The 13223-nt window shown below is 38.7% G+C and overlaps 1 protein-coding gene across 1 annotated transcript in view; it reads left to right on the forward strand.

Annotated features, from left to right (window-relative positions):
* farp2 (FERM, RhoGEF and pleckstrin domain protein 2) overlaps nt 1–4633 on the forward strand; it is a 93410-nt gene extending 88777 nt beyond the window's left edge. Inside the window, exon 27 of the mRNA XM_028444683.1 lies at nt 3690–4633. Coding sequence (XP_028300484.1) covers nt 3690–3777 — 88 coding nt within the window. The 3' untranslated portion in view covers nt 3778–4633. The remainder of the gene's footprint in view (nt 1–3689) is intronic.
* Nucleotides 4634–13223: the final 8590 nt, after the last annotated feature.

Genomic DNA, 13223 nt, shown 5'->3' on the forward strand with positions numbered 1-13223 from the left:
GTCCTGGGTCTTCCCCGGGGCCTCCTTTCGGAGGGACGTGCCCTGAACACCTCACTAGGGAGGCGTTCAGGGGGCATCCTAATTAGGTGCCCGAGCCACCTCATCTGGCTCTTCTCGATGCGCAGGAGCAGCGACTCTACTTTGAGCCCCTCCCGAATGACTGAGCTTCTCACCCTATCTCTAAGGGAGAGCCCAGCCACCCTACGGAGGAAACTCATTTCGGCCGCTTGTACCCGTGATCCTGTTCTTTCGGTCATGACCCAAAGTTCATGACCATAGGTGAGGGTTGGAACGTAGACCGACCTATAAATCGAGAGCTTCGCTTTTTGGCTCAGAATTATTGCTTAATTGTGACCATCACCAGCCCTCCCTAAGGAAGGGTAAGAAATCTTTTATTATTGGGAGGATATAAAAAGGGAGAGCAGTGTTACACCTAAGTGGAGGGGGAGGGGTAGGGGAAAGGGAGCAGGGAGGAGAGACTCAAGGTAGGAAATAGAAAAGGTGGGGGAAATAGATTATTTTACAGTGAGGGTGAGATGTGAAGTTGTAGAATATATTGTGTTATGTTGTGTAATCAAGCCAATATAGTGACAAGTGTGAAGCTTAGCTATAATGGTGGTGGCTGTGGACAGGGGGAATAGTTAGTTAGTTAATTCATTTATTGTCCACAGTGTGGAGATTTATCTTTGGTCTCATATAAAAACAACAAGCAGAACAGCATAACAACAACAACAACAGCAACAACAACACTTACACACAGACATCTTCAGGGCAAGAAGCAGGACAGCAGTGGCAGTATACAACACATCAACGGGACATGGTGTTCAGTATCCCAATTGCTTTAGGGATAAAGGAATTTTTAAAAATATTACCATTTGCCTTTGGCACTTTGTAACGTCTACCCGAGGGGAGAAGTTCAAACTCCCTATTGAGTGGATGGGACGGGTCGTTTGATATTTTGACAACTTTTTTCCTCAGCACTTCCTCGTACATACAACTTACTTGTTTCTGTTTTGTCCCTATGATTTTTGAGGCAAGGTTTACTCTTCTCTACAGCTTGCTTCTTCCTTTTATGTTTAGGTTACCATACCACATTGCCATATTAAAAGTTAAAATGCCCTCTATCAGGTTCTTATAAACTGTTTCCATAATGTGCTTGCTCACTCTAAAGGAGTTGAGCTTGCGCAGTAGATGGAGACGTTGGTTACAAGTTTTAAAAATATTGTCTGTGTTTTCACTGAAATTTAGATTACAATCAATATACAGTATGTACCTAAATATTTGAACTTGTCTACTACCTCTACAATTTGTCCCCTAATTATAAGGGGCTGCACAGGGTCCTTTTCATGAAAAACAAGTTCCTGTGTTTTTGTTGCATTGATCTCTAAGGAACTTTCATCGCACCACTTCTGGAGAGATGACACATATGCTCTATAAGCTCCCTCTCCGACTATGTCCCCCTTCTTTATTAAGGCAACCAGGGCCATATCATCTGCATACTTAAACAAACGAAACTCTCCCAGATCTAATTGGAATTCATTTGTATATATGGAAAAAAAGTAATGGGGATAAAATAGTCCCTTGCGGGGCGGCAGTATCAAGTACAATGATGTCGGACCAAGTATTATTAACCAGAACCTGTTGAAGACGGTCAGAGAGGAAGTCCCTAACAAGGTGGATAATACCACCATTTACTCCTATATCGGTAAGTCTCTGCAGCAGGATGTGAATCTGCATGCTGTTAAAGGCGGAAGTAAAATCGATAAACAAGGCCCTAGCAAAGTGGGAGGGGGCTTGAAGGTGCTTTGACAGAGTGTAAAACATACTGACAGTTGCGTCATCGGTTCCTCTCTGACTTTTGTAAGCAAACTGGAGATGATCTAAGCTGTATGAAACCGATGCTGTGAGTTGTCTGCTTATAACTCTCTCAAAACATTTTCCTAAGATTGGAATAAGTGCAATGGGCCTGTAATCTTTTAATTCAGTAGCTCCAGGTTTTTTAAGGATCGGCACAATATAAGACATTTTCCATAATTTGGGTATTGTTAAAGAATTAAGCAAGCACTGGAATAACTCCAGCACAATACCTTTAAGTTCATGAACATTTTCTTTTAGAACTCTCCCTCTCAGGCCATCTGGCCCCGGGGCCGAGTTGGGCTTAATACTAGACAGGCTGGCTACAATCTCATGTTCATTCAGTGTAATAGGGACATATCCAGAAATGGATCTACACACACTATCACGTTCAACACTAAAATCATTATTGTCAAAACGACTGAAAAAGACATTTAGATCATTTGTAAAAGATGGAGAGGGGTGTGACAAGGGGGTACACTTTTTCTTAGTTTCCCTACCCATCATCACATTTAAACCTTCCCATGCTTTCTTAGCATTTCCTGAGAAATAATGACATTCAACTTTATCCTTGTATTCTATTTTTGCTTTACTCAGTTTAGATCTTAGTTCACATCTTTTTTCCTTAAGTAACTCAGTATTACCATTTCTAAAAGCGTGTTTTTTCTCACGAATGCATTCCTTAAGATCACTAGACATCCATAAATTGTTATTAAGAAATTTTCTTACAGTTTTAGTTTGAGTGATTTTACTTTCATTAAACAACAAATAGGACGTAAAAGTGTCAATTAGTTCATGAGGGGTGTCACATGAGTTCAGAAATAGCCAGTCGGTAGTCTTCAGCGAGTGAGTGGTAGTACCTAAAGCAGGTATTTGGGATTAACGTGTCTAAAGTTAAGCCCAGTATGAGTTTTATCCCACATCCCAAGGCGTGCCAGTGCATCGTAGACCAGTATATGTGCAAAAACCACTACCGCAAACCCAGGAACGGCCCCGGGCCCGCAGATGCAGCCAGGCCAGCAGAAAGAGTGGGGGCCAAGGAGCCCTAGGCCACCCCCCACGGCCGAGAAGCCCCCCAGACGCCCCCGAGATCCCAGGCCCAGAAGCAACCACCGCCCCCCACGCACACATGTTTTTTAACTTACAGTTACGTTTCAGTTACATGCCTTCCAAGAAACATGAAAAGACAATCACATATAACATGGGAGTACAGGAGTGGAAGTACTGTGGGTCACAAGCCATTAAGGCATCGCCCCGTATCTTAGATGAGAAGTGGAAAAACATGAGGTAAGGAGAGGGAAAAAGGCTGGTCCCAAACTGTGCTCCTTTATGATCCGTTAGCTTCATTCTGTACAGTTCAGCCCGTCGCAGATGATGTGAAACAACCTCGGTTAGATCTGATTCAGAAACAAAGTTCTAGGTGGTGGTGGTGTTGGGGAGTAGTAGTAGTAGGAGGGGGGGGACGGAGCGTCAGTCGACACAAACATCCTAGAGAATAGTCAGATAAGCCAGCCTTGAACAGCTGGTTTGGGGAGTCAAATTCAATTCAACTTTATTTATATAGTGCAATTTACAACAAAATCATCTCAATGCACTTATCAAAATATAAAATTCATAATAAGAAAGAAAAAATCCAACAAGATCCACATGAACAAGCATTTAGTGACAGTGGGAAGAAACAACTTCCTTCGTGACGTACTTCCATGGGGTCCACGAAACCTGGGGGCCGAGTCGCGTGGGAAGGCTTGGCCCCCTTTCATAACTGCTTGCAGTTCTAGTTGAAAATGTAATTGTAATTTTTAAATGTAATTGACCTCAACCCTCTCTCTCTACAGATGGATGGAGGTGATAAAAAGTGCCGCCAGCACCACAGGCAGAATGAGCCTCCTCATCCCTAAAGGCCTGGAGATGAACGGGAACTGAGGGGGGCGTGGCTTACCTGGCCTTTAGGTGTTCCTCATTAATGATGTTAACGAGACTGTGTATGCTGTAGTGGTTGTTCACAGACTGATGGGAGAGTTCTGCCGAATGGGACCAACACAGACACTGAGCACTGGGAACCAGTACGTGGGTGTGATGGGACAGAACGTGAGTGTGTGTGTGTGTGTGTGTGTGTGTGTGTGTGTGTGTGTGTGTGTGTGTGCGCGTGCGCGCGTTACAGAGGAAAAGGTTACCGGAATGTTGGAGATGCAAAGTTTTAGGAGACGTTCTGAGGCATTGAAAGATGCTGCTGTTGTGACGAGTTTTGGCAGATGATCTGTTTCATGGGAAAGTGAAACCAATGCTACCAGTTACCATCAGTCTGGTTCTTCAGTGTCTGACATAAGCTGATGTGTTGTGTGTTTTTTGTTGTGCGTGAGGGAGAAAAAGCTGAGTAGCTGCTCTGGTGTTTACTGAAAAACATCCTATTTTAACGTTTACACACAGTGTGCTCATCCTGTGTGTGTGTGTGTGTGTGTGTGTGTGTGTGTGTGTGCGTGTGTGCGTGTGCGTGTGCGTGCGTGTGCGTGTGCGTGTGTGTGTGCGTGTGTGTGCGTGTGCGCGTGCGCGTGCGTGTGCGTGTGTGTGTGTGTGTGTGTGTGCGTGCGTGTGTGTGTGCGTGTGTGCGTGTGTGCGCTGAGGCCCTTTGCTTCTGGAGATGATGATGATGAAGAAAGTGATGATGAGGCGAGCAGTTAGCATCCAGTGTTAGCATCCAGTGTGCTTCTCCTATTTATTGTGTTGGAGTCTTCATGTTATTCTCAGATATGTAACTAATAAAATACTGTTTCAATCCAAAGCGTCGACTGTCCTTTGTGAGGAAGCTCAAAAAACACAAAACTATTAGATAAGAAATTAATATACTTTTATTAAAATTAAGTTTTATTTTAATTCAAATTTAATTAAAACGCATGAAAATCATTTATTAATTAAATCACGTTTTCAAACTCATAGCTCAGGGGACAAATCCAGCCCTTTAGAGTAATGTTTCTCAAATGGGGGTACGTGATGGCACTGCAGGGGTACTAGAAAGATAGAGAGAGAGAAATTAACAAAAGCATCAAAAATATGGGGTTTTATGTTTTTTTTTAGTTAAAAATTATAATCATACTAACAGAGAAACAAAAAACATGCACTGAGAGAGAATGATTTAAAAAAGACAGACAAAGACTACAACAGTTAATCAGGACTGCAGAAAAGATCATTGGTGTTGATCTGCCCTCCATCCAAGACTTATACCTGTCCAGGGTCAGGAAACGGGCAGGTAACATCACTGCAGACCCCTCCCACCCTGCACACAATCTGTTCAAACTCCTCCCCTCCGGCAGACGCTACAGATCACTGTACGCCAAAACTACCCGCCATAAAAACAGTTTTTTACCCCCAGGCTGTCACTCTGATCAACACTAAACAGTCAAACCTGTTTATGTGAAACAACCCTGGAAATAAACACAACAACCCTGGAACAAACTCACTGGGAATGTTCATGTTCATACTATTTAATATAAACGTTCACCTGCACTATTATCCTATTATTATTAGTATTATCTTGTTATTGTTGTCTTGTTATATTATTTCATTTAGTTTTGCACATATTAGTCTAACTACTGTTTATATTTTTTTAGTTGATTATTATTTAATGTTTACATTTTTAGAGAGAGCACAGTTCACCGTGTGTATAACATACTGTACATTACATGGCCAATAAAGTTGATTCTGATTCTGAAAATAAGAGAAAATATACTGAATAATAAAAAAGAACAAACAACAACAAAATGACACCAAAAATACAAAATGATGATAGAAATGATCTTGATCAGAACATGAACTGAAAATACAAGAGTCAGACTTGGTCCCAAGATGACCGTAAAAAACAAACTATAAAAATAAATCTATACAGGAGGCACTAAATACTGTTTTATTCACTCATTCATTCCATTATTATGATCTATAGCTGTTATTTCACAGAATTCTGAGAAAAATGTAGTTTGACAAAGAGGGACTTGGATTCTGCTTTAGACCATCAAATTCATCCCCCTCAAAAAAGTAAAAATGATTGAAAAAACATTTTGATAATGACCAACTAGTTCAGTTGTAGATATCTCAGCTCCTCCAAATACAATCCACAGATTTTGCAGAGCTTTTTATCAGATATGATCAGTTTTCTGAATCAATGAACATTTACACTTTAAAGGCTTTGAATAATAACCACACAATGGGTGGTGGTTCTCAACCTTTTCAGCACGTGACCCCCAAAATAAAGGTTCCAGAGAGCGGGGACCCCCACTGTAGCTGAAGCTGGTTGAACACAGACATGAACATTGAAGAACAGTCATGTGGAGACAGGACCATCTATAAGGGGGAATAAAGGGGAGAGGGGTCCATCCATTCAATTCAATTCAATTCCACTTTATTTGTATAGCGCAAATTACAGCAAAGTCATCTCAATGCACTAATCAAAATATAAAATTCATAATAAGAAAGAAAAACCCAACAAGATCCACATGAACAAGCATTTAGCGACAGTGGGAAGAAACAACTCCCTTTAACAGGAAGAAATCTCCATTAGAACCAGGTTCAGAGGTGGCAGCCATCTGCGTGGACTGGTTGGGGTTAGTGGACAGAAGGACCAACAGAACAGGATAGAGAGATAGAACATCAGAGTGTCCCAGACTAGTTGAGACGTGAACCACAGAGAGTGAAGAACGAGGAGAAGACACTGACTGCAGAAAAACATGATACATTAATATTAAGTCAGCCTGTGTTGGCCTTGGGCCTCACTCCCAGTGCCTAGTCAGCACTTATTATAAAGATGACCAATCTCTTCCTGTTTATTGGTAAACAAACAGTGACTCCAAGGTCTGTAAATGCGACCATTTACAGACGAACCCATGTCCGCTCTAGCGATCAGATTATGTTATGATCCATAAAGTCAGCAAAATGATTGTCCAATGTTCTATGAATCTGTGATAACCACATTTATTTATTTATTCATCTGTATAATATCCACTGTTATCCAGGAACGTTTACTATAATTATAGTCATCTTAAAGATGGAAATCCTTGTTTTAATCACAAATTAAATGGGTTAAAAGTGTTAAAAAAAAATGGTAGAAAAGGTGGTGAAATGGGATTTTAAAAACCACAGAAATTGGTTAAAACTTGTAAATTAGAGTGGACAAAAACTGACAGAAAAAGTGGTAAAAAGGGTTAAAAATGTCAATATTGGCTTAAAAGTGGCAGAAATGTGGGGAGAGGGTAATGTCATTTAAAAAGTAGGAACAATTACTTTAAACTGGCAAATAATGGGAATGACACATTGCAATATGTGGTTAAATTGGCAAAAAAATAAGCGTGAAATATGATGAAAAGAGGTTAAAAGTGACAATAATGGGTCAACATAGGTGGAAAAGTGGCGGAAAGGGTTTATAAGTGCTGAACATTTTTTGAAAGTAGAAAAAAATGTGCAGAAAAAAACATTGGAAATTGATAAAGTGGCAGAAATGGGAGTGATGTAGCAAAATGCATTAAAAGGAGCAAAAATATGGCAAGAAAAAGTGATGGAAAGAGGTTAAAATATGGCAAGTTTGGCGTAGTTGCAGAAAAACGGTAAAAATAAGGAAAAATGGGCTCAAAATGTAAAAAAAAGAATAATTCTTGGTTTCTTGAAGGCATCTGGCGACCCCCTCCCAGTGTCTTGCGACCCCCAAGGTTGAGAACCCCTGCAGTAAATAACTGTGCTGCAATGTAACTCAAAGTCAAGCTTTAACCAGAAGCACTTTGAACAAACAAGTGAAAAGGTTGTTAGTTTGTTCCACTATTACTGGTATTTCTCCGTCATAACCATGTGACATAATCACAGGTGGTTGAAAGTGAATCAGAAACACCTGAGGTCGACTCTGTCATCAAAGAGATCCACAAAAATGTTGTCAGTCAGTCCCAACAAAGCAGGAATTCCACAGGCAGGTCGAGACAGTTTGAGCTGAAGGGTGTGAAACTAAACCAGTTCACTTTATTCTACAGGGAGTGGAGGAGGTGTTCACACCTCTACAGTATGTAATCAGAGATATCCTACTCAAGTACAGGTACTGTTAAGCTCAAGTAAAAAGTAGAACTCAAAGTTAAAAGTTACTTTCATGTTCATTTTAAGTACGCGTCCCTTGCATACAGTAAACCAGTGTTTCCAAACCTTTTTTGGATCGTGACCCATTGTGATACCATTTTTTAATTAGTTTTTGATCATGTTTGAACTCAGATCTTTTTTTTTTAACTGCATTTTAGTTGAACTAGATTTAGATTTCGCAAATTAAAAGTATAGAAATACAGTTAGTTAAAGACTGTTTTAATTTAAAAATAATAATAATAATAATAATATTAATTAAATAATTTCAAAAATGTACTTTAATTTTTCAGAAATTTCAGGGTTGAAAAACACCAATTTAGTGGCTTCTGACTAGATTTATTTCTATAGTTTTTTATCATTTTCAGTCTCTCTCTCTCTTTCAAGTACCCCCTGTAGTAGCATCATGTACCCCTAGGGGTACACGTACCCCCACTTGAGAAACCCTACAGTAAACATCTCATGTATAAATTTAAAAAGGAAAATACAAATTATTGCACAATAGGACCTTCATTTATTTTTCAAAACAAAATAATACCAATTAATTCAATTCAAAATAAAAAAAATTGTAATTGTCACACTTTAAATATAGCTACATTAATGAACTCTCAATGCTGTTTTAGCACGGTACATTACATTTAATCTGATTGGTCGGCTATGATGTGATGCATTTGATTGTTGTCTGGTTTTATTTTTTGTACTTTCAAAATGTCTGTTGATCATTTTAAAAGAAAAACGAATAATTTACTCAGTAATGGTTGGGTGTAGAAATGTAATGAATTACTTTAGTTCCTAAACTACGTACTGAAGTACAAGTAAAATTACTGATTTAGAAATAAACTCAAAAAGTACAAGTAGTGCCCGTAAAAGCCACTGAATTACAGTAACATGAGTACTTGTAATCCATTCCTGTCACCTCTGCCTGTTATGTAATACACACTGCAGCAGGCCTCTTACTGTATGTACGTTACAAGTGTGTCCCATGGTTAGTGCTGAGTGAGTGACAGCAGTAGTCAAAACACAGCAGAGTCACTTTACAGAGTCTTTAGTGCACATGTCTCAAACTCAAGGCCCGGGGGCCAAATCTGGTCCTCAGGAGAAAGTTCAGAAAAAACATGAATCGTTGTGTAATCTAGAATATTTGCTTTCCATGAAGAAAACGCCACTGACTGGGGTTTTCCACTGGATACGTCTCCGCTGCGTGACGGCACCGATGCGGTTTTCCCCCGCTGTTCGCCATCCGGTAATTCACACCGGTTGCGTTTTGAGTGCGGCACGGTGCACTCCGGTTGGACAACTGTGACGTCACGAGACAGAGCAGTTCTCACGATATTTATATAATCGCGCGAGAACGCAGTTAAATGTATGTTATAAACAATAAACAGATAAACAGGTCAGTGTTCCTAACGAAGGAGAACAACAAGGTTGGACTCTGGATTTGTCATCGACACATTTTTTATCAACAGCAACAGAGAAAATATAAAACTGTAAAACATGAACTAAATCAAAGTTGCTGCAGTTTACAGTGAGTTACAGTATGAGAGGAATCAATATAGTGGATGTGATTTTGTTTTTACACATTGTGACGTTTTGGTGATGTAGTTACTTGAAATATAATCTGAAGTGTTTTATTTTGAAAAGTAACTCGATAATTTATTATGGAATACATGCTTAATTTCCTGTTTAGCTTCATTTGCTCTGTGCTGATTGATGCGTCGTGCTCCGGTGTGGAGGGCACCCGACTACCACATCTGGGAAGGAACAGACACGCACCGCAGCGGACCCGGTGGAAATGAATACATAGACTAAAGTGGAAACCTATCAGCTCTGGTGACGTAACGCAGCGGAGCCGCATCCAGTGGAAATTGGGGGTTTGGATGCAGGTGCTGGCTGCACTGCATTAGCTTAGCATTAACATTAACTAAAATTAGCTATCATTAGCGTTAGCATTAGCGTTAGCATTAATGTTAGCATTAGCGTTAGCATTAGCGTTAGCATTAGCGTTAGCATTAGCGTTAGCATTAATGTTAGCATTAGAGTTAGCATTAATGTTAGCGTTAACGCTAGCATTAGCGTTAACGTTAGCATTAGCATTGCCTAGCATTAGCAATAACATTAGCAATAGCATTAGCGTTATCATTAGCATTGAAGGTATTGAGGACAATGTTATTTTGGCTTAAACTTCCGTATTGGTCCTCCTATTTGTCAATCATTCTGATGGTATGTTTACATAAAGGCGTTGTACGTGCTTGTGCACGTGCACGGTGCCCATCGGGTCCTTTGAAAATCAGAAACAGAATTAGTTTATTAATCTCAGAGGGAAAATGCTTTCGTTACAGCCACTTAAGAAAAAATCACAAATAATAAAATGTTTAACAAAGACGAAAAAAAGAATAAACGACTGATTTGATGCCATGTTATGTAGCAAGTGATGCTAATGCTAATGCTACACTACTTTAGTTAAACAAAGTAAAAAGACTGTGTGACTATAAGAACATGTCAGCCCTTTTGTTTGATGTTAATTGTACTTGGAACCAGTTTGATTAATTACTTACATACAATTTAAAAAAATATTTGAAAATTACCTTGTCTTAAATGATCTTTTATTCCTTTTTTCCATTTAGGACGATGATTTTAAGTAAGTGAATTGGTTTGTTACATTGGTAAATAACTTTAAAAATAGTCTAAATGATTTGAATGACAAAAATTGTATTTGTGATTGTGATTTTACAAAGAATAAATCATGATATGATTTTTTCCCCCCATATCGCCCACCCCTACGAGTGTGTGTTTGTGCTAGACATTACCTTAAATTAATTAAAACTCTTATTCAGCTACTAGCTGTGTTATGAACACTGCTAGCAGCTGAATTGCACTTGTAGGTTATATCAGCATAAATACATAGTAAATGAAACAAATGCCTTGTCTAATGTAATGTTCATTTGAACTGTTCTAATGATTATTTTTGTATGTAATAGTGTATTTCTATGGACATTGAGTCTGCTGCTAAGACATTGATTCAATCAAAAATCACTTGATGTTTTAATGTTTTTTACATGATGATCTTTTTAATGACCTCCTTTCTGTTACAGACAAGGAGAGCTGAGGTAAAGGTAGCACTGCCTTGGCCCACAGTGTTTTAAGTGGGAGCCCCCTGCCTCTGTCAAGGCATCAACATCTGTGACAAACACCTACAACATGAGACATGTCCCCAGATAAATGATGGACAGTTGGTTGAAATGAAATATTGACAAATAAATGTATTTCATCAAAATTCTTTTTCATTTCTAATTTAGCATTAAGAGGACACAGTGCAGGGAGAGCTGCTGGCATGGAGGTGATGACATCAGCCTTAAGGTAGAAATCAATGGTAAAACAGGCCAAAGCCATGTTAAAAAAGACACTTTTTTTTACCAGAATGCATCAGGTTATTGAAGTATCTCGTCATTTTCTGAAACTTGGCAGCCCTGCATCACACACACTTCCACACTCCCTTCCGTATTACTCGTCTCTCTTTCTCATACTGTTCACATGGTCACATGGGACAATATGTGAAAGCACCTTTAGTGTCACTGTTGTATTAGGATTTTTCTGTGATCGGTTGCTACTGTCTTGGGAGAGCAAAGGTGTGCATGTAGCTGTGGGGTGGGGCACGCGGCGGGGGGTGTTTGCGACAGTGACATAACCAAAAGGGACCTTTAGGGGGAGCGCTAAGTGCAAGTTACTTAGTTCTGCTTTAAGAAAAGTAACAAAAATAAAATAGAAATCCATCTCATAATTATGAGATACTATCTAAGAGGTTTAAATGGTGTTTTATGTGATGCACCAAACCTACAGTTTGGAGGGGTGAGACAGATCTGTACTGATGATATTAACATTGAGGACTACTTTCAATGTGGATTCATAAATGGTGAAATTGTAGTTGTTTTGGAGGAATTTCACAGCATGAGATATTATCTCATAATAAGCTTTTTCACACTGTGGAAGACCTGGGGGGTCATAGGTCAGAGGGACATACAAGTATCCTGTTTTTGCCGGGAAACTCCCGTATTTTACCCCTCTTTCCCGCCATCTTCCCATATTAGCATTTTCCCGTAAATATCCCGTATTTTAATGTAATAATAATTAAAAGATGCCTTACTAAACTGAACGCCGTCACTGGCCTCGCGAGAACTGCACCTGAAATGGACTGAGTGGCAGTTATCACGAGATTAGTGCTGACAGCGGCAACAAACCCGAAAGTCAGAACAGAGATGATGAATGAAGACGTTCTGGTGAAAAAAACCAAGAACTGGTGTAAATACGTTGTAAAATGTTTATCTTCATAAAGAGCAACAGGATGTGACATAGTTCCACGTTCTGTTAGATTAATAACTGAGATTCCCACGGGGGAAGGAACGACGTAAGTTACCATGAAAAATTAGCAAACGTCACAAATATAAACTGCTTTATAAAGTGTTAAATAATGTAAAGTCTGTAATAAATGTGTCTAATAAGTCATTAGTGAATACCAGAGAACCACATGAGTGAGCGTGAGAAATTATCAGAAAATATATAATGAAAATAAAATGTTCATGTCTAAGTTAAAGACAAGCAACGTGAAATTAACAGTAAATATGCAACGTGTTGACTTGTATATAAACTGTAAGTATATTAAATAAACACATGTGTTTCATATACACATTTATGTTTTTATTTAGACTGTATTATAATTTAGGAATTAGGGCTGGGCGATATATTGAGATTCAAGATGTATCAAGTTTTCTATTTTGGCGATATAGAAAACTATAATATTTTATATATCAATATATGTGTATATATTGTAGCTTATTATGTATATAAAATACTAGTTTTAAGAGTCGCTGCTTTTACTTCTCAGAACAACATGTAAAGCTCAGTTAGATGATTAATGAGTGTCACATATTGATCAGCTGTTCACATATTGATCAGCTGTTTGTTAATAAATGTGTCTGTGTAACATTTTACATCAGCAAATTTAACCCAGAATTGTTTTTCTGGTCAGATTTTATTTAATAAAATTATCTAAATTTATATCATACGTTACCATTTTTAGAAAATATATTGAGATATGAGTTTTGGTCTATATCACCAGGTCTAGTAGGAATGTTCACAGCATTTTAATGTTAATAAAGGTCGACCTATCAGATTATAATCACATAATTGTATTTAATAAGTGGTTGATAAGTGGATATTTTAGATTTCGTGTACATTTGTCTTAAAATATAAGGGATACTGGAGCTTGGTTGAGT

The sequence above is a fragment of the Gouania willdenowi genome, chromosome 4 (assembly GCF_900634775.1).
Source record: "Gouania willdenowi chromosome 4, fGouWil2.1, whole genome shotgun sequence".
In the NCBI taxonomy this organism is placed as follows: Eukaryota; Metazoa; Chordata; class Actinopteri; order Blenniiformes; family Gobiesocidae; genus Gouania; species Gouania willdenowi.